The sequence below is a fragment of the Crocodylus siamensis genome, chromosome 1, assembly GCF_052110815.1.
Source record: "Crocodylus siamensis isolate JL-2025a chromosome 1, ASM5211081v1, whole genome shotgun sequence".
Classification (NCBI taxonomy): Eukaryota; Metazoa; Chordata; order Crocodylia; family Crocodylidae; genus Crocodylus; species Crocodylus siamensis.
In genome coordinates this window covers 218,496,638-218,518,641 of record NC_143395.1, presented here as the reverse complement: position 1 = coordinate 218,518,641, position 22,004 = coordinate 218,496,638, and the positions used below count along the sequence as shown (strand labels likewise).

The window sequence follows — 22,004 nt, the reverse complement described above, 5'->3', positions numbered from 1 at the left end:
GGCCAGTTATTACATGCCAGCTGTTGTCATGGTGCAGCTGGGACCAGGCTTAAGAGTAACCAAACAGATCAACACAAGTCACACTGATAACTGAACAGCTGTCAGACGGCCATACGTTGGTGGCAATCACCATCACCTTGAATGAATCCCAACTCAGTCACCTGGATGCAAAAGGACCTCTGAACCATCACCAGCCTCCCCAGCCACACAGTCCCCTAACAAAACCATTGTTGGACTAAATGCCAAGGTGGCTTTTCTTTCTCGACAGTCTTAACAGGCATTAGTAAATAACCAGTCCTGACTTCAGGCATTAGACAAGTGTAACATTCACATCCACAAAGGGGGAGTACAAATATGAGCAAACTATAAAAAGAAACCATTAGATTATATTTATACGTTCAACTAAACTCACGTGAGTCAGAACTGCTAAAGACAATCTGAAGAAGACACCCTGGTGCCAGACAACAGATCTCCCCCAAAACCCAAAAAGTTAGTATCTAAAGGGACAGGACCAATGTGCAGGCTTTTTGAAATGCCTGCAGATCTCGAGAGCCAGACTGACTTGAGCAGGCTTCAATGTTCAAAGGTAAACAAGTTACTGAACATTCAAGCTTCTTCAAATTGTGGTTGCCATTTAAGTAAGTACATTGTATAACTTCATTATAATGAACCCATGGAACTTGGAGAAAAAAGTCCATTAAAAAAATGGTGTTTGCTACAATAAGGTTAGTCAATTTGCTGCATCAGAATAATGAGAAAAAATGATTCCCGCTGTTGGCATTGTTAAAAGCAAGAGGCTTGTTATAATGGAGGTTTGCCCTCTATGTCAAGGTGACTTTAAAACAGGTCACAAATCATTTGCTTTTAAGAAAGTATTACTTTCCCAGGCACCTGGGAAGCGGCCAACCCCAGAGAGGAAAAGCGGAAACTCTTCCACATGCAAGTGAGAGGCAAGATTGGGATTTAGTCAAGAGCCACACAAAAGCCCTGCCATCAACATAGGCTCTTCTTGAGCTCCCGATAAAGCCCATCTCACCTACGACTTGCTCCTCAGAGGACCCTTCTCCTGAGAGCCAGTGAGGGGGAAATTTGCTGCCTCTGGTCTTTATGCCTCCTGCACCAAGTGGAGCGTGCAAGATGCCTACTATCAACCACTCCAAACCAGCAGTGGAAGAAGTGGGAGAACTAATACATGCTTGTAACCAGCCTCACTAGTGGCAACAATAACTGGGTGGGGATTATCTCTGCTTTGCTCCCTGGTCCTCTATACAGAGGGAGAGCTACCACCAAACAACTTGCTCACCGAATATTCCAGAAGTGGCCAGCATAAATCCCACAAGTGGCACTGGCAGCCTGTGTGGGACACAGCAAATCTGGGAAGGAGCAAGGAACACAGTGGCAGATTAAGGCAAAAATCAGAAAGTAGAGCAACAGGACAGCAAGCAGAAAGCAGAGCAACAGATGGGGCAGGGGAAGGGAATCTGAGTGGTGTTCAGGGAGGGTGCGGGGCTAACCTTGAGGCACACCTGCCAAAAAGGTTGGCCCTCACTTCCAATCTGTCCCAGCTCATGAGACTGGCAGAGGGGGCAGCTTGAGGGGTCTGCACGTAGGGGAATGAGATGGAGCCCTGTTTCTGGAGAGCTGTTCAGACACATTAATATCCCAGTCCCTTTCTCCCAGCCTGACTCCTAATGTTTACCCAGTTCACGCTACAACACATATACACCCACACACACTCCATTGCTATAACAAAGTTTAATACTGTGTGGAAACCACCATTCTGACAGTGCTTCAACCAATTAAAGAGATCCTTGCTTCCCTTACTTGGGAGGTGCCCTGCTACATCCTCAAGGTGGTGACCCAATAGCAATCAACACACCAGGACTAACTAAGTACAGACAGTCCAAAAGCCTGAGGCTGAATCGATTCAGTCTTTGCACGTTAGTTTAAACTGCGTAGATTGAACTGATAATCAAGTGAACAAACATTCACTTTTGATTCCAGAAATGCAGCCACATGCCCGAAGCAGCCCAGGCCAGAAGTCAGGGGATGCTAGAGCATGTCTCTCTGCCCTGCTGGAGCAGACTGCATGAATCTGGAAGGGATCTGGGCCAGAAGTTCAATAAACTGATTTAACCTAAATCAGTTAAGTCTGATATTACATCCAACCAGGTTTATCATCTGAAACCAGTTTCAGCCATTTTGAAAGCGGTTTATGTGCACTGAACTTGTTGGGTTACAAATTTGAACCGGTTTCCAATTGCTTATACCAGTTTATGTGCAACTTCTGGCCCTAGCCCAAGTCTTTAGATGGTCTGTGCTACACAGGGGAAAGTAAGGGATACGGCAGCATGCAAAGTAGGATGGCTTACCCTTGGGGAAGGAGGAGGAGTCCTGTCTGGAAGGAAAGGCTCAGCCTTCTAGTCAGTAACATCAGGAAAAGTCTGTGAGAGCTTCCTCTGAGAAGGACACGGTTAGGGCTGAGGACCAAGACTTAGGAACCTTGAGAACTCTTTTACTTAGAGTAGGTGCCCCCTGCACTTTGGCAGCTTCATGCATGATTTCTCTGCAAGACAAACCCTGCATGCCTCAGCCATGTTGTGCTCCCCGTGGCCTTCCCTGAAAGTTTACACAAGCAGGCCAAGCCCTGTAGCACAGGGTCCCACCACTGGACCCTCCTCTGTTAACTGCCTAGAAACAAAGTGAAACACCTTGGTCTAGTTTCACTGCTCAGTACTTTATTAGGAGAGAGATCACACCTTCCAGCTGAGAATCTCAAAAGCACTTTACAAGAAGGTTAAGATTTAGCCTCACAACACCCCTGTGAGGTAGGTATGGTCACAGTCCCTCATTTTTCTTTTTTTGCGGGTGGGGGGGAGAAAGGAATGGAGGCTCAGAAGTGGAGTGACAAGTCCATGGAAGAGCAGGGAACAAGATCCAACAGTCTGGGTCACCAGTTCCTCTACTCTTAGCACTAAGCCTATCCCCAGCCTCCTGATCTTAGTGAAGTACAAAAAAAAGTAAAGTAACTGGGTTAGTGTTGAAGAGCCATCCATGCGTGTCTCTCTGTTAAGCTGAGTCAGCTACGGTATTTGCAGAAGAACAGGTTAGGAGCATTCAGTTTAAAGCAACAGGACACAGCCAGTGTCCCTTCCACTGACTGACAGAAGCAGTGGCACTTGGAGCCTGCTGTTTACTGCTGCTGGTCCAATACACACCGCTTTTATTTGGTTTTGTGCTAAATCCATATACACCTACACAAACACATGCATAAAAACTAAAGAGAGATATGTTTCCTGAGCAAAGTGACCATCAAATAAATCGCAGCTCTGGAGAGGGGGGTAAAAGGGGCTGGAACCATGAGAAGAAAGTCATACTGAGACACTGGAAGCAATGGACATTCACTGGTGGGGCTGTATGTGATCTGAACTCACAATGAGCCCCTGGCAGAGAAAGCCTGGATGGCAGACAGCCCATTCAGCTGTGACTGGGGCTCCAGCAAGTCATTCCCAGGCTCTCTGCCTCAGAGCCCAGTCCCCCACACTCTCAGTTACAGGCATTTCAAAGAGGTTAAATGCACACACGAAGTTTTTATGCACATAACCTGCTATACAACTGTTTCCTTTTAAAAAGTCATAAAATCCCAAATTTTGCTTTTAAAATTAAAATGCTGCAATGGCCATTAAAAACTAAAGCAAGTGCAAATTACTAAGAAGCCTTACCAACCAACCAACTCACTCCCCTGTGCTTTGGGGACGCTATAGACATCTTATTCTGTGATGAGAAGACACCATCTTTTGCCTCTGCTTCCCTGCCAGTCTACAACTCTGCTTAGACAACTTGGCTACTTCATAATCCTAGCTGGTGTCTAAGTACCAGGAAGGTAGTCTGTCCTTAGAAATACTTTATCTCATAGGACTGGCAGGAAAGATTTGGCAGAACACAACTAGCAGATGGTCTCACCACTGCTGTTCTAGGCCTCAGCCTGGGAACATTTGTAAGTAAGTGGGTAGTTCAATCGATTTTAGTGTGAATGCTCCGAGGCTTAGGGTTAGAGTCACACTTCAGTACTTGGCTGAGAGGGGTCTTCATGTGTCAACACACCCATTTGCCAAAGAAACAAGGATAAAAGCACATGCTAAACAGATCTCTGTATCATAGAGGATTTTCTCCCCAGGCTTCAGGGTGAACAACACTTCCCTGCTGCACGTACTCAAATTAAATTTAGAGGTGGGAGCCCAAGCGATGAAGCTCGCTTCAGATTTGGACCCAGATTTCCCCAGCATTTGCAAGGTATTTGGATCTGCAGGTCTGCTTTTGCTCACTGTTAAAGCAGCAGCAGTTAGCTTCAGAGCAGAGATCAGGACCCAAAACACTTTTCCTCTCCTCCAAATCTGGGAGGGTCTTCAGATACAGGGGTCCTGTTTGAGGCCCAACTTTAAATTTTAAGCCTCTGTCTTTTTTTTTTAAAAACGTTGAAAAGAGAGCCTTTTAAAAAAATAACACACATAAAAAAACAAGTTTAAGAACTAACACCCCTTGCACAAAAGAGCAGAGATGCCAGGCTACTGCAGTGTCTAGTATCAAAGAGAACAAACACCAACACAGTGGAAAACGGTCAAGAAAGAAAGGCAGTTTCAGCATTCAGGTAGAGTTTGGTCTCTCAGCAATAGCTGTGGGGGAGGAGGAGCAGGAGGAAGGGGAACATACTGAGTGTATTTAAATATACTGTGTTAAGGGACTATGGCACTCTAGTAGTTCTGCCCTGTTCAGATTCCTTCTCTATGAGAAGAGGGGTTAAGTGTTTCCCTTTCTTCTTTCCTAGAGGTGTGTTCGAAGCCTTCTGGAGTGCTACATCCAAATTCCTGTACGAGAAAGGGGAGTGCCCAGCAGGGCTGTCAGACATAGGTAAACTCCACACCCTCTCCCTAAGAACCATCCAGCTCAACCACTCGAACTGTGCAAACACATAGCAACCCTGGGTGGGGACAAGGCAATAAAACTGACCCCTGGAGGTACCGTTGCTAGGGAAACGCATTTGGAAAGCTGTGAGGCAGGGGTAGCATGGGACTGCCCATCGAATTAGCGGGACAGGGATCAGAGGTGAAAAGGCTGTGGGAGAGAACCATGTTGGCCAAAAAAAAAATCTCTGAAGCCTCATTAAAATAACCTGGTAAAAATCCAAAACAGCTGCAAAAAAGTAGTGTCACAACAACAAATTGACAATAGAAGCAACTTCAGAAACTAAAAATAGTATGGAAAAAAACAGCCCTGCTGGTCCAGGGCTCATACCGGTCTGGCATCATTGGAGAAGCAAAAAGATTAAGGGAAAATTCTTCAGTCACAGGAGTGCCTTATTTGTATAATAACCTCCTCTCCGCCTGTGCACCACACTTTCTTAAATGAAAACGAGTTACAAAAAGTCTCCTAGATTAACACAGGCTTCCATAAACACGAGCCGGACAATGCATTCCCGTAGAAACTGACCTGTGCAGGAAGCAGATGCGCACACACACACCAATCACTGTAATGCAGGTTTCCAAACAAAATACAGATGCTGCATTTGTTCAGAGAGAGAGAGAGAGAGAGAGAAAGAGCAAGAGAGAAAAAAAAAGGAGAGAGATCTACAAACACATGGGGAAAACAAGAAAGAACGCGTTCTGTCTCCAAAGGCCGAGCTAACCAAGCCAATGTGTCCTGTCACCTCTTAAGATATTTTTAGATAGCTATTCCAACCTCCCCTCACCCTTTCCAAATAAAGTGCAGATGGTCAAATATTACTGGTCCATCATCTGCCAGTTTCAGTCAGCGTTGGGGAAACAAAACCCAAAAAAAGCACAACTAAAAAAACCACCTCCCCCCCCACTCAACCTCTTTAAACTGAAGTCTCAGACTGTAAGCGAAGAACAAATTTGTGAGACTTAGGGTCTACAAACTCTTCAGAGAGCTTGATGAAGGGGATTTTCTTCACATTAACTACAAGGCTGAAGTCCAAGCACTTGAGGACAAAAACAATCCCATCCCTTAATCCACTTGTGACAGCCTCCTCACTAACGAGTGTCCACTGCTTGGAGAACCAGCGATCCCTGTCGTACTGAAGAGTTGGGCCTGGGTTGAGGTAACGCTCCAGGAATGCCTAAAGACAGAGAGAATGGATGAATTAGTGCTGGAGGGAGCTAGTCCTGCAACTCAGGCCTGCCGCAAAGTTCTCTTTCTATTGTAGGATGTTCCTGGCCACCAGGCTACATCCCTGGCACTAGACTCATTTTGGCAACTTTATGCTGTTCTGGCATTTTGCATGCCAAGATGCTGTTGAATAAGTGAGACAGACATGGATTTAATACCACCTCAGACACCTGCGTGAGTTACGGTATCCAAAACTGTCTTTTAAATATGAAATTTAGCTCCAAAAGGGCCTACTGTCAGAAGAGAACAGGTCTCACTACTCCCAGAACAGGGTCAGCCAGGCAGAGCAAGAATCACCTTCCCCTAAAAAACTCTGTCTACAATTTGGAGAAAATTTTAGTGCTCATGATTCCCTTGGTCCTGGGCAAGTATTTTTATTGAGACACTTGAGAGAACAAGCCTTACTTGGAGGAATTTGCTTGATGCCATTTGCACATCAGAGTTTCTATTAAAGAGTGGACAGTCCTACTGTCAGCCCACTCTGTGCCAAGCTCCTGCTGGGATTCAAACCCCCTTACAAAAGGTCACAGCAGACCCCACCCCAAAGGTAATCTAACTTGTCTTCTCTAACCCCACAAACCCTCTGCTGTTCTCGGGGGGTTTAATGCAGGGTAAGCTGGAAAGCACCTGCACTCCTAGACCTGGCCTTCATCCCTAAAAGGAGTTCTGCATATTAAAAAACCTTTTGTAGGCCCCATATCACCCACCACTCAAGTGCAGCCCCCTCCAGAAAGAACTATAGCAGCAGTTTACATAGCTGCACAGCTGCTTTGAACAGCAAGGGAGGAATGACTGCTCAACTGGAGGCTGAGGGAGACAGGAAGTAGTCGAACAACTGGGACTTGGCCAGGACATGGCAGGATGAAGAGACAGAGAGAGAATAAACAAATTAGTTTTAGGGGAGCTACTCCTGCCATTCAGGCCTACTGTACATGTCCCTAGCCACTGGGCTACTTCCTTGGCACAGGACTTATTTTGGCAACTCTAAGGCGCTGGTCAATGAATGAAGACCCCAGTTTGACATCCAGTGCACAAGATGGGACCTCCAACATTGTTCCACTGGATTGGCACCAATAAAGATCTCTTACTGAACCACCTACTCCAGAAGTACCACAGGCCAGGGACACACCTCTAAACAGGTGACTCCACAGTTACCAGTATGACTTCCCGCAGACATTTGTGATAGGCTTTGGAAGCTTCCAAACAAGGGTCTGGAATTGTTAGTGATGCTGGGGTAGGACCTCAGCATCAGTGACTGCTACCTATGAGGGCAGGAAGGGGAAGAAGCAGGCCTCATCCTATGAACTGAAGCCAGGTAAAAAGCAGCAAAGCATCACTGATAGCAGCCTCGCCCCACTCTCCTTTTCCCCCCCACCACAGTGCTGAATGACCCCTGTCTGTTTCTACAGCACCCTGGTTCTGGCCACATCACCTTTGGTGTCATGCTGTTGGCAATGCAGAAGGACAGATGTTGCAGGATGCTCTCCATGCTGTGGTAATGCTGTTGCCGAGTGGTGCGCAGGTATTTCTGCAGGGCTCTTGCCATGGATGGGAAGATGGCCTGTGCAGCCTCCCGGGGATCCATCATCTCCCCTGGAGCTTTCTGCTGCTCTTCCACCTGGAGGCGCTTGATGTGAGTGAAAGCCTCTTCAACAGCCACCACAAGCCTGCACAGAGACAGAGAACAGCACAATTCACAACCAAGGAAGTGCAATTGGTTCAAGCTTATAGCATTGCCCAAGAGTCAAGTGTCCAGCTCTACTGCCAAATCACTGCATAACACAAAGTAAGTTACTGAACCCCTTCTGGAGATCAGAAAGAGGTGGGCCAGAAGAGGAGGTGAACAGGAGATTTCCTTTGAACACTGCTGTGTTCCTGAATGCACAAGGCAGGATCAGAACCCTGAAATCCTGGCCCCAATCCTGTGCTCACTTCAGTAGGCGGAGCTGCCAGTTATGTACCTATGACCAGATATTGAATGTGGCCCACAAAGCTTCATGCAACACACAGCTGCCTTCAGACTGACAGCAGATGCACAAGAACCAGGGTCCAAACATGCACTGCTGCCATTCTGAGCTGCTTGCAGGGTCCTGGATTGAGAACTGCTCACACTGAGGCTCTTGCTGCTCCCCCACCTCCTCCCCCCACCCCAATTCACTTGTTCATCACGATCTGCCTGGTAGTGGGACAGGGTTTTTGTACAACCTGGGTGCAGTCCTTGTGCTCCTGGCAGATGGCCCCCACCCCTGTTAAACAATGACTGGGTTCCCTTCTGCTAGCACTCAGGGCCAAGAACACATCCTATGCAAACCATCCCCACTTCTGTGCAGCTGAGCAAACAAACCCAGACCACACCATAGCAAAGCCAGGCAGATGCCATAGGATGTTTGCAAGCTACCTTAGCTGAGTTTAACTAGCAAAAGCATATTAGAGTTAAAGGAAAAGGAGAAAACAAAAGAAAAAAAATCTACACACCACTGTACAGCAGAATATTTGTGTTTCAAGTCAACAGAAACTAATGGCTCTGAGAGGGGCACAGGGGGAGGAGGAGGAGGAGAAGGAAGGGCTTTAATTAGAGTGACTCCGAGAGCTGCTCTGATTAAAGCATCCAGAATGTCATGTGCATCAGTATCCCTGTGCTGAAAAATGATGGTGGGGCACTCTAACTAAAGCTTGAGCTTTAATTAAAGCACCCCTGCCGCCATTTTCCAGCATGGGATACCAATATACGTGACACTGAAGTCTGCTGGAGCACGGTAATTACCACGTTCCAGCAGACTCAATTCATCCAGTCTGCTTTGACACGCTATAAATGCAATGTGTCTGAGTAGCCTCCCTGCACATGTATAGGAACCCTAAGTCACTAAATATTCTTCTAAAATTCCCTTACATGTAAAACATCTACACATTAAAGCAGCACTCTTCAACTGTGAAGCAAAGAGTTTTTCCCCCCGGGATAGTATTGGCCCAACCCTTGGATTGCTCAGGGTCAGAAAACCCCAGACCCAACAAGGGGAAAACTGGTTTTTCCACAGAGCTACTATGGGATTGTCAAGCACGGGACTCTTCCTTAATCTACAATGTGGTGCTAGCTTATCTGGCATGTGCCCTTATGCTTTTTACACACACACACACACACACACACACACACATTCTCTGGCACTAGCCCCTGACACTCCTAACATGTAACATACTTACTCCAATACGAGACAAAAGGTTTTGTCTTATAGTCATGTACAAAGAAACCTCATTAAATACATAATTGATCATCAACCTGTTGCCAAAAGCAGCATGTGCTCAGTAATAGAAAAACTATGAAGTTGATTAAACATGACCAACACTGAGCATGACTATAGAACACATGGCCCATATTGGGCAAATATACTTATGGGAACCTTTTTTTGGGGGGGGTCTTTAAAAAGTCCCACCCCCCTGTCCCCACTCCCTCCCCAGCAAAAGAAAAAACAAAAAACAAACCACAAACCAAAAAACAAACCTACAACCAAATGGGTGTTCCCTCCACTAGGTCTGGAGTTTCTGCAATGCCAAGTCCACACCAAGAAGGCCAGAGCCAGCCTTGACACCCTCCCCTTAGTGCTAAAAATGCTTCATCTTAGTCAAAATTCCAAGATGCTGATGGGAACCTACTACAAGGACAGATTAGTGCAGCCAGTTAAAATAAAATATACATTTGTGCCCATTAATTACAGTCCTGCTCAGCACTGACTCTTTTTCCAAGTCATGGTAAACACTACACTGAATAAGTTTCAGTTTCCTCTTCTCTCCCACAGCTGAGCTGTGCCTTTCTTTCCTGTTTCCAAGGATTCCTGCTTCTTCACCAACCTTAAATGTCTGGCAAACATCAACAAATGGGGCCCCAAACAGTTCACCCAGAATCTCTCTGTTGTCCCCCTCTCCACCTATTACGTATTACTGTGCTCCACCCTCCATGAGGTAGAGATGCAGAGCAGCATTGTGGCCGGAGGCTCCCCTGCACTTCATCTGCATATAAATTTTGGGGGGATTCCAGGACTCATGATCCTGAAACTCGTGAAACAACTAGTTTCAATCATGAGTGGGGATCTAATTAGCACATAGATTCTTCTGGGGGGGGGGTGTAATCTGGAGTACAGACACACACTGAGCAGTGGGGTCAGCATGGCTTGACATGCTCTTGACTGTGGTGGGGCCCAGCCCAATGAACTCTATGGTAAATCATCAGTGTTTTGGCTTTGGACTAAAATCATGTATAGTTTGCACTATATATGAAATAAATACAAACGTGTCCTGAAACTTGCAGCAGTTTCAAAAAACATACAATTCTTCAAGTCTGGATAAACCAAGTCCATGACTACTTGCCTATATGCAAATTGCTAAAGGTATGTTTATTTCAGTGTCATTACAGGCAGCCCCTGCTTAAAGCTGTTTTGTTTAGTGCTGTTTCACGATAACACTCATCTTACATTGATACCCAGTTCCACTTAGTGCTTAGTGAGTTTCGTTATAATGCCCACGGGCATCGTACAGCTGGCAGCAGGTTTTGCTTACTGCTATTCTGCTTAATGCTCTGTTTTTCAGGAACCAATTAGAAGTGCTAAGCAGGGGTTGGCTGTATTTTCAAATTTTCTCCTCACTTCCATGTGCTCAAGGAGAGCAAGGTCTGACAGTAAGGAGAGAGGAAAGGGGCTTTAGGGGGAAGAAGTTGGGGGGGAGACAAGAGAGGGCAAGGGAGCTACTTGACCTCCAGATTTAATTTTCCTTTGCTGTAGCAGTGGGAAGGGTTCAAATTCAAGGCAAACCTCCAATAATCAGATTCTATACCTAGAAAATTATAATACATTTATAAATTTGCCATATATAGAATATAATTATGTGGGGGGTCATCTTATACTTGAGTAAATATGGTATTTTTTCCTCTGCTTTTGTACAGAAGGGATTCTGCTTACATCACTTGCACACTCTCTCTCACACATCTCCTAAACAGAAGTTATTCCCTCAATCCAATTCTTATCTTTTTTACTGCATGCCTACAGATTTATTTTGGCATCCGTCCTATCACACGTCTCCCCATGCTGCCTTAGGGAGGTTGCATTACCTGGCTCGACGCTTTCGAACCCTCCGTTCATGGTCCGCTTCTTCATAGTAGAGCTCGTTGTGGCTGGAGTCCCTGCGCCGGGCAGCAGCAGCTATCATGGCTCGGGACTGGCCAGCACCATTGTTACCAGGGCCTTCAGCGGTAGGAAGAGAAATATGTTAACCTTGCAGATTTGGATAGCTTCCAATTCCAGGTCTAAGAGTGCCCAGAACAGGGAACTGGCAGGCCAGGTGGGGCTGTCCCTCCCTACTGTCCCCAGAAGAGAGGGACGCCATCCCAACACCCCACAAGGCCCTGCATCTCTTGCTCTGGGACAATACGTTGGGGGGAATTTGGTCTTCACTCCACACAGGACAACCAGTGGACACAGGGGAAGAGAGAAAGAGAGACATTTCAGAGACCACAAAGCATCAGGACATGTTTAGTCTACACAAAGGAGGAGGCAGAGGGCTAAGGCTGTGACTTACCATCAGCTATATACATTTTCAGCTTGGCCACAAGGGTGGCTGGCACACATCACATTTCAGCCACAAGACAGTGAGAGAGCACAAGAGGAGAGGGGAGCCGGGAGAAAAAGACAGACAGAAAATAAGAACCTCAAGAGACATGGAGACATCAACAAAAAACAAACAAACAAAAGAGCCACACGCAAAAGGAGCAAAGAGCTGTGCTGGGATGTCAGGGCCAGCGGCAGTGCCACCAGGACATAACACAGATGCTTCCCAAGAAAGCAATTACTGTCAGGGAAACAGCTCTGCAGATTGTAAGCCTGGGCTCCGCATATCAGCTCCACGTGAGGCCAAGAGCCACGGATGCCTCCAGAGCTTTTATTCCTTGTCAGTGGAGTCCACACAGCTGCAGGAGCAGGAGCTGGCATCTGCTCTGCATTTCACAATAACAGATGGCCATCTATTTATCTATCACAAGATCTTCATTGCGAGGGCTGCCTTAAAAATGAAAGGAGGGCTCAATGAGGCTCTGGGATCCTTTGCTGCCTGCAAGGCCACGTCCTTGTTTAAATAAGTGGAGCCTTTGGATCTGAAGTCATACAAGGCAGTCCCCCCCACAAATGCATGTGGTTCCAGGAGCCACTTTTCTGACTATAACACTGCTTTAAGAGCCAGCCTACACTGTCCAATGGGAAGTGATTAGTTCCACAGGGGACAGTTGCTCGCAAAATATTTTGCTCCCAGAATAAGGGCTGCCCCCGCTCTTCAAAAGTACAAAGCTTCCAAGAAGCAAGCTGGAAGCTCGGTGGTGGATAACAAAGGAATCCTGGACAAGCCATTTCTCTGGAATCTAAAAATGCTTCCGATTTCATTCAGTAGGCTCAGTATTGAGAGGAAATGACTCGGGAGGGGCAGCTCCCAAACTGGGCTAGAGCTATTTTCTGCGTCTGGTTTATCATGCATGGCACCGCCAGCACAGCCCTTGGACTAACCCTAATTCTACCAATAGTATAAGGGGCCAGCACCACACAGGAGCCAGCACTATATGGCCTTCAGGCTGGACCCAGCCCATAGAGCCATTGCATTCGGCCCATGGAACCAGAAGGCTTTGCCTCTGCCCAGCCTGTGCTGGGACTGGCAGCAATGAGCTGCACTGGGGCTGGCCAAATGGAAGCTGCACCAGCATTGCCATTTCTTGAACCCATTACTTGCTGCAAAGCAACTGTAGCTCCCAGCTGATGGGTAACTGAGCTGAGGCTGGGCAGCTTCTAGATGCCCTGCACGGCAGCCAGGGAAAGGGAAGTGTGCGGGGTGGGGGAACAAGGAGAAATGGCAGCAGAAACAAAGGTGCAGTTTCCAGCTGTCTGGCCCCATCCCAGTTCCCCTCTGGCTAGAAACTGAGCCCACACCCCAGCCAGGGAGGAGAGGGCTGGGAAAAGCAGTGTCAGCACAGCTCCCAGCTGCCTGGCCCTGCCATGGGCGCAGACAACCCCTCCCTTGTTGCTAACATGCTGTCAAAGCCACTGGCCTGCACCAGATTGGAGCCAGGCTGTTCTAGTCCAAGGCTTAAGAAGGTTGCCGGCCCCTCGTACAAGAGATTTCAGTAAGCTGTGTTCATTCTTTTTCCACCCCACTCCCCCTGCATCCCTCGCTGCCAAACAGTGAATGCCCCTATGATCCTGTCATATGGAAGCAGCGTAAGGCTGTGGGATTGTTCCATTGCCAGAGTTTTGGCAAGAACTATACAGTCTATTTAGCATATCTATGGGAATTCTTCTGAAGGATATGACTGTTTGGCCCAGGTTTCAGCATGTGTTCACGTACACACACACCTCCCCCAAAACCCAGTTCACAGCCCCTCTTTCACACATGCACACCCCACCCCCCCACCCCCTTGCCCAGCCCACAGCCACCCTTTCTCTCACCCCCCGCCCCAATCAGTGCAAAGCAATCCAAAAAGCACTGCACAGGGGTGGAGAGTGGTTTAAACCCAGCTATATCCAGGATGCTCAAATCGCACTAGTTGATACCAACAGACCAAGGAACCTGTGAGTCTTAAGTTCAGTACAGGAAAGCACTGGAGCTAAAAACACAATGCTCCAGGATACCAAGAAGCTGGATGTTCCCATTATCTGAGCAGAAGACACTTGCTTTCAGCCCTGGAAAGCTGCAAGATTTTGACACCAGAAAGACATGATGCCATCCAGTTCAGTTCCCCAGGCTGCTTTTGCCCACTTGAATTTCTACATAATTCTAAAAGCTGCTAGCTCACACAGTGCTGATACTGGAGAGTACTGGTTTTCTTCCTCCCTCTCTCAAAGCCTGGACCCGCAGATTTCCAACAGCATAAACAGTTAACAGCTGCCACAAGAGACTTCCTGCCATCCCCAGCCTAAAGTTTAGGCTACAACTAACTGCAGGGAGAGAGAGGGGCAGGAGCATGTCTCATTTCTCAATCTGATGGGACAAGTAGCACTTTGCCAAAGCCTTCAGGGCCAAAAAGTCATCCTGCCCCCTCAGTTTCTTTTCCCATGCCAACCCCTCCCCACCCTAGTATGAGCCCGGACCCAGAAACTAGAATGAGAAAGCAAGCTTTCACCCCTGCTAAACCAATGCATTTTTCTTTACATCTCTCCCACAAACCTCCCATTTCTAGACAAAACACAGGCCAATTGACATTCCCTATCATCAGCTTCACTTGCTAGTTCACATCCCTCTGTCCTTCTTAATGGCAGCCAAGACCAGAAGTTCTACCAGAAAGGCTATTTTTGGCCCCCACCTGTTAGTGCAAGGAGGTGACTGCTCACATGATGTTTCCTTGTCCAATTTGGCAGCCCCCCTCCCCACTGAGTTTCAGAGGAGGTTTGGAGAAGCATTCCAGTAGAACTTCTGGGCCTTCTGGGGTTCCTAACAATGCAGAGCACAAGCTACAGTGGTTTTTGTCTAAGGCAGGGCAAAAATGACATATCTCCCTGAAAATAAGTACGTCAAAGATTTTGCCTGTTTACATGCACACCAAAAAAAAGGGCACCTTCTATGTCATCAAATCCCAACACACACCCTTTATAGAATCTTTCAGTATGAGCCCATTCACATACTGGGCAGTTCAGATTTTCCAGACTCAAGTTAAAATTAATGTTGGCTGTTTTCCCAGGGCTGCCAGGTGGTAAGTTCGTCTCACCTCTGTGAGATGCTCTATCCTGAGGAGCTGAGAAGACTCCAACTCAGCTGAAGTGCCCAGGTTACTGGAACCCCTGGTTTTATGAAAGGCCATGGACACACTGCTACAACCCCTGGTTACTTAAGCTAGGCGTGTCTAGATTTAGCTTAAAACTGGCAAAGAGGCTCTTCTAGTCAACATAAAGCCCTAGATGGGCCTACCACCTTCCATAGACCAAGGTCCTTGGCTTCTTTTCTGGGGTCTCAGAGGCCAACAACTGAAGCTACCTGCCCTGTGATATTGCCCACCAGTCCTGGGAGCTGGGGGACAGGAGAAGGGAGAGAAACAGGTCTGCCAAGTGCAGTTCCAGCTCTGTGTCTGCCCACCCATTTCCAGCAGAGCACACTGCTCAGAGAAGGGGCATGCTGGCACAGGTACTTCTAGGCAAGGGAGGGCAGCAGTCCCCAAAAGAGCAATTGTAAGCACTGCTGGGGTGGGCACAATGGCCCCCTTAAAGGGCATCCCAGAGTGCCATGGCACCCCAGATGAGAATCACTGCTTTGCTACTCATCTTGGTGCAAAACTGCGGCCAGTTTAATCAACTCTGTTTTTAAGGGGATAAAGTGAAAGGAGTGTGAAGACCTAAATGGACACTTCAAACCCCTCAGAAGGGGCCCTGCTTTTAGAAGGTGGCATGGCTACCTAGGTGGGCATCACACTGACTAGGAAGAGCTGTTGGATTAGGCTCAAATAACCCATGCTAACTTAACTCAACCTGAACTGGGCTGCTTTCCCTAGTCAGGACACACAATATTGTACCACCTGTAAAGGGATCCAATGCCAGCAGATTAGCATGATATGGAAGATCTCCACTGAGAGAAACGGTAAGAATGAGGCAAATAATGAAACATAAGAACAAATCCTTCTCTTCCCCACCCCAGGCGTCAGCAAATGACATCACCTCACCTACCATCAACATTGTAGACTTTCAGGCCAGCCATGTGCTTGGCTGCACGGGACTTGGAGGCAGTTAACAAAGTTGGGTTATAGACCGTGAAATCTCTGTAGTAGTTTTCCAAAACCACCAAAGCGGCTCGCTGAATGCTGAAAAGAAAATTCAGTGAGAGTTTATTTAAAGGAAAAAAATGAAAAGATTACTGTTTTATGGAGTACAACAAAATAGCCCTGTTAACTGGAAGTTGATAGTATTTCATAGCACACAAGGCGATGACAGTAGCTAAAAACTTACGAAATGCCATATTGGATTGAATCACAGGCCTATCTAACCTAATCTCCCATTTCTTACAGTAGCAGAGAGAAGATGCTAAGCAAGAGAACATTTATGCAGGATCATCCTATCCAGGATGATCCATCCCGTGTCCCTCATCCCTTATAGCTTTCAGCATTCAGAGGCTTTGGAAATCCCAACTGAGAAGTTATGCTCCTAAAATGTTTAACGCTCACCGATGGACCTATTCTACAACTCAAAAACCACCACAGAGTCCAGCACTCACTGCACAATTGCTTTCTGTGAAGTAAAGTTTTATTTTTGGAGGCAGGAGTTGGGAGGAGAGGAACAGGCTGCTGCGGTACCTTTAGTATGGCCAATAACACCCACATGACAGCAGGATGTAAAACAGCTACATCTTTCAGGCAGCACAGAACAGCACCCAGTTTCTTTTAATGCAACAGTCACCACAACACCTAGGGCTTACTTGGTCCAGACATCAAAGTCTACTGTGAGTGCAGCCATGTCAGCCAGCCCCAGCAGAAGCAGCTTTGCTTTTCCTCCCAGTTGCAATGATCAACTCCAGCAGTGCCTCACAGCTCTTCAGACTTTTTCCTGTCCAAGCCCAAACAAGGCTCAGTCTGTCCAGCCAAACCAGAGATAGTCCAGCTGGGTAAGAATAACTCCAATATCTGGTTACATATTGCACAAGGACTGCAAGTCACCTCCTCTCTTCATATTAAAAGGGATCAGTCTTCAGCACACAGGGCAAAACAAGCAAAGACAACATGCGTGCCTAGCCTGATGCATGCATCCACAAGGCCTCCTTTCCTGACAATCAGCTTTCCAACCAAGTGGGAAGACAGGCAGCACCAGAAGCACTTGAGCAAGCCAAGACTCTGGCATATATCATGCTCCGTACAAGGAGGTGCGCTACAAATTAGCCCCTATCGCGCATATGTCACTGCCCTTCAGTCCTAAGCACCTCCTACAGGAGGTGGCTGGGGTTCTTAATGTCACCAACTTGCTACTCAGGGAGTTAGCCAAGACTCCCTGCTCATTCCTCTTTTAACTCACCAGGATTTGAGCTCAACTGTCAGCATATCAGCTCTCTGCACCAACTGAGGTAGTTATGTCTAAGCATTACATTCATCAGCAAGCTGCAAACTCTCCTCTGCATGGAGAGCAGCAGAAGCTTTTATATATTTATTATAAGTAGGCTGTAGGATCTTTGAATTAAGCTGCGGAAGGGCAGTGCTACAGGACAGGCAAGCCACAAGGAGAAACAAGACCTGAATTCTCTTCTCAGCACTGTATAACCGTGGACCACTCAATTTATCTCCCTGTGCCAATATAAGCCCCATGACACCAACTGCCTCACTCAACCACCCCAACTCCTGCGGGTTAAAGCCACAGCCCCGACCCCTGCTCAACTGCTATTGTACAGTCAGGCACAAGCTGTGCCTTCGCTGTGTCTAAGTATTCACTAAATTCAGCTAATGGTTCTCCTCTTCGGCTGTCTGCCTTCAAATGCTTATAAATCTAACCTAAGCTAACTGTGATTTTTGAAGCAACTTGATTCTTGTGTTTCCAACACAGATAACTGAAGGAAGCCAGATTTTGCAGAAGGCAGGTGCTAGGCACTTGCCTTCAAATGGGGCTCGTTTTTGGAATCTCACCTTGGGTACCCAGCAATAGACACATCGAAGATTACCATCCAGTTTTGTATGCATAGGACTTTAGCGAGGAAGTTGTACGAAAAGAAATCATGCATCCAGAACACACTTTTCGAAGTCTCACACTATTTTTGCCAGACGGTGAAAGAGGATGCAGATAGCCATTTCCCTGTGGCTGTAGGAGACAGAGCTAGGCGCAGTGGCCCTCAAACTTCCACAGAGGATATTTAGGTTGGAGATTAGGAAGAACTTTCTGACTATGGAGGGAGCTCAAGAACGGGAGTGGGCTACTTAGAGACGCTGTGCAATCTCCAACCCTTGACATTTTCAAGAGCAGTTTGGACAGACGATTGGCTGGGACAGTTAAGTAAAGGATGAACCTAACATGAGTACAGAGCTGGATTAGATGATCTCATGAGGTCCCTTCCAGTCCCACTTTCCTACTTTTCATGATTTTATGAGGCACCTCTTTTTACTGAGAGCATTCCCCAGACAGATTTCTGCTTTTTTTCTACCCCTATCTTTTGCAAACTGCAGAGCTTTTTAAAAATTATTTTACATTACAGTGTATGTTCCCTTCCTCTCATTATTACCTAAAGCCCAACTGATCTCCCACCACCAATAAACTGCCTCAAAAGCTTTACCCTCGTGCTAAGGAACTTTCATGCCAAAGGGAAACTACTTTGGAAAATGTAGGTACAACTGGGAACAGGGCATTAAAAAAAGATGACCATTATGCTCAAGTTTGACTTGTGCACTGGGTGTTGCTAGCCTTGGCCATTTTCAAGGTGCCGAGGCCAACATGCAGAAGCATGGCTAAGCAGAATGCCCCAAAGCCTGTTGCCTTTGGCAGATGTGACAACTAGCTTGGTCAGCAAAGTAAAGGCAGCCACCCACATGTTTAACTAAAGCAGTAATGAGATACAGTTAACAAAAGATATTTTGTTTTGAATTTGTTTTGAACTTGTTGAACAGTTCAACAAAGATAAATGTAAGGTACTCCACCTAGGAAGGAGGAATCCCCAGCACACCTACAGGTTGAGGGATGACCTCCTCAGCAGCTCAGAGGCTGACAGAGATCTTGGAGTCATAGTTGATTCCATGATGAACATGAGCCAGCAATGTAACAAGCCCATCAACACAGCCAATTGCACCTTGTTGTGTATTAGCAGATGCATGACCAACAGATCGAGGGAGGTGATGCTCCCCCTCTATGCGGCATTGGTCAGGATGCAGTTGGAGTACTGTCCAGTTTTGGGCGCCACACTTCCAGAGGGATACGGAGAATCTGAAGAGGGTTCAGAGAAGGGCCACTCGCATGATTAGTGGTCTCCTTGAAAGACCCTACAAGGGGAGGTTAAGAGATCTTGATCTCTTCAGCCTTTACAAAAGATGGCTGAGGGGTGACCTTGTTGCCACCTATAAAAGTTTATCAGGGGAGGACAGCAGGGGACTGGGGATTGACCAGAGCGCCCCAGGGAGTAACTACGAACAATGGGTGCAAACTAGTGGAGAGTAGATTTAGGTTAGACATTAGGAAGAATTTTTTTTACAGTAGAGTCTGGAAGGGGCTTCCAAAAGAGGTGAAACCTAGGGCTACCACCTAACTTGGAGGTCTTCAAGAGGAGGCTTGACAGTCACCTGGCTGGGGTCATCTGACCTTGGTCCTCTTTCCTGCCAGGGGCAGGGGGTCGGATATGATGATCCACTGGGTCCCTTCCGACTCTATAATCTATGAAAATACAAGGCCTGAAAGGAGACGTTATAAAGGTAGACTAGGGGTGCACCGAGAGATTTTGGGGGCCAATACCAACAACTGACTTTTAAGGAGGCATATCAGCTGATATGGATCTGACTTCCAATACAGCCCCCCAGTGACCCCCCTCACAGCATCACTGCAGCCCACCCTGAGCCCAACCCCTGACAAGAAGAGCCCAGCGCAGCCCCTGCTCCAGCCCACCCCATGCCCCCTGTGCCCTCCCAAGGTTTGCACAGTAGCTGGAGCTTCCCCACCTCCGGGGACCCCCAGATGAGCCATGGCTCTGTCCCACATCCACCCTGCCCCGGCTGGGCAGCGTCTACCCCACCCTACCACACTCCCTACCTTCCTCCCTCCCTCACAGCAGGGGGCATTGATCTACCCCCCCCCCCCCCCCCCCCCCCACAACATACTAATCGGCTACACATAGCTCTCCGACCTGCTGAGCTGTACTGTGCTCCTCGCTGCTTGTGTGCTGTGCTGTGCTGTGGCTGTGTGTACACACGGGCATTTATCACCCAAATTATGGGCCGCATCAGGCCAATTTCCAAGACAGCCAAGTTTCTTTATATCAGTGCCAATCCATATCAAACCAATGCATCAGTACACCTCATTAAATAATCCAAATACGCTGTATCATAGCTTTGTTTTAAATATTAGTAGTAACAACTAACATAACCAAATGTATTATTTGTAAAGATGCTTAAATAATTTGTAAAAATAAAACAGCCTTGTCAGAGAACAGCATAAACTAAGGTAAAGAAAAAACAGGCCAGTGCTGAACAGCCTTCCACAAGTGGAAGGAAAGGAGATAAGAAACCCTCCCTTTTACTTTCGAAGGTATAAATCCCAACTAATTGCCACCTCTCCCAAGTCCAAGAGAGATCTAGCTCAGTCCGGTTTCAAAAGTTTCAGTGAAACAAAGAAATTTAAATAGAAACAAATCAGAGATTGTTTATTAGAATATTAAAACCAGCCATTTATATGGGCATAGACTGGAAGGAGATTTGGAGAACTCACCAAATTCAAGACCTGCTACCAATCTATGTGTCACTCTCCTCCCACTTCTCAAGTCTCCTCAGCTGGTATAGGTGAGAAGCTATGTTGTGCTCTCATGGGTAGCCAGGCAAATTTTGGGATGAATATTTGTTTTTATGTTTTAAAGTGCAAAGAAATAAAGATTGGGCTGTAGACCTGTTTGCCTTTCAGTAGCTTACCCACAAAGTTACCTGTAATTTGGGTAACAGGAGACCATCTAGGCTACATAACATTAATGCATCTCCTGGAAGGTACTGTGGTGAGTGACTACCACCTCTGGCAGCAGGGACAATACTGCACCCCATAAATCACTGACTTCCTGAACAACATATTCCAATCAAGACACTCCCACCGTCCTACTAGTGTAAAAATTAGAACCTACAAAATACAAAAAACCCCCTTTCACGGCTACCCTGGAAACTTCAGCTACCTTGCACTTGTGAGAGAAGGACATCAGCCCTCCACCCCCACATTGATTATACAGATGTCCCCTTCAACTCAGTCTGTTCTTTAGCTACAAAGCCTTCCCTGAGCTGGTACCGAACATGTCATTAAGACGCAGGCTGTTCCTCAATCCTTTCATCAGTCCCTCCCTGGCTTGTATACAGTCACATGCACAAACAATTAGAAAACAGCTGGAATTTCATTTTCTTGGGAGGATTTTTTTTTTGGGGTTGCATTTTTAAACTAAACTTCTTTTAAAAAATTGAAGGGTCGCAGTAATTAGAAGAATGAGAGAATGGCTGAATCACAGCCTCTGGGCTGTATTGCTCAACCTTTCTACCCACATCAAGGGGAACCACCGCCCTTTACAGAGCAGAACCCTAGGGGGAGAAAGAGAAGCTCTTCCCACCCTGTATTATGAGCTACAAGGCCCTAGCACCACTCCTTCCCTTCCGAGAGGTGTGAGAAGACAGCAGAGATGTAGGGGTGTATTTGTGCTGGTGGATTGACAAGTTCTGAATGCATCTGGTGCAAAGTACTGTGTTTAAGGTCCCCCTGAGCCAGCTGGGAGCCTCAGAGTGAAAAGGGTAGCAAACGGATGCTACCACTGAAATCAAGAGCAACTCTGATTTTGCACTTGCTGGGACTTTCTGCTCCAGACCAGCTTTGTGGCATCATTAGCAATGCAGAGAGAAGCCAAGCGGCTGCTACACACAGCAGCGAGCCCTCTGCTCTCCACCCACACTCTGTAGCGCTCCAAAAGGGAATGGAAACTGGCAAAGTTCCCAGGCTGGGGCTCCAAAGCTTTTTTCCTGGCAAAGCATCTCCACGACGAGTTCAGCCCTCTGTGAACTGGCAACGCTTCCCCCTGCATGTCTGCAAAATGACTTTCCTTTCCATGAAAACAAGAGGAAAAGTAAGGAGAAAATTTCAGTGCCCTGCCACAGGGCTTGTGTATTCAGAGACATC

General features: G+C 47.0%; 1 protein-coding gene across 2 annotated transcripts in view; it reads right to left on the bottom strand.

The window, feature by feature from the left end:
* Positions 1-2,716: 2,716 nt before the first annotated feature.
* The window catches only part of VANGL1 (VANGL planar cell polarity protein 1), a 61,858-nt gene continuing 42,570 nt past the window's right edge, over positions 2,717-22,004 (bottom strand). For both annotated transcript variants that reach the window (XM_090056849.1, XM_090056857.1), the window contains exons 5-8: positions 15,861-15,994; positions 11,282-11,414; positions 7,619-7,853; positions 2,717-6,136 (exon numbers count right to left, since the gene is read on the bottom strand). In XM_090056849.1, coding sequence (XP_089912975.1) covers positions 5,876-6,136; positions 7,619-7,853; positions 11,282-11,414; positions 15,861-15,994 — 763 coding nt within the window. In that variant the 3' untranslated portion in view covers positions 2,717-5,875. The remainder of the gene's footprint in view (positions 6,137-7,618; positions 7,854-11,281; positions 11,415-15,860; positions 15,995-22,004) is intronic.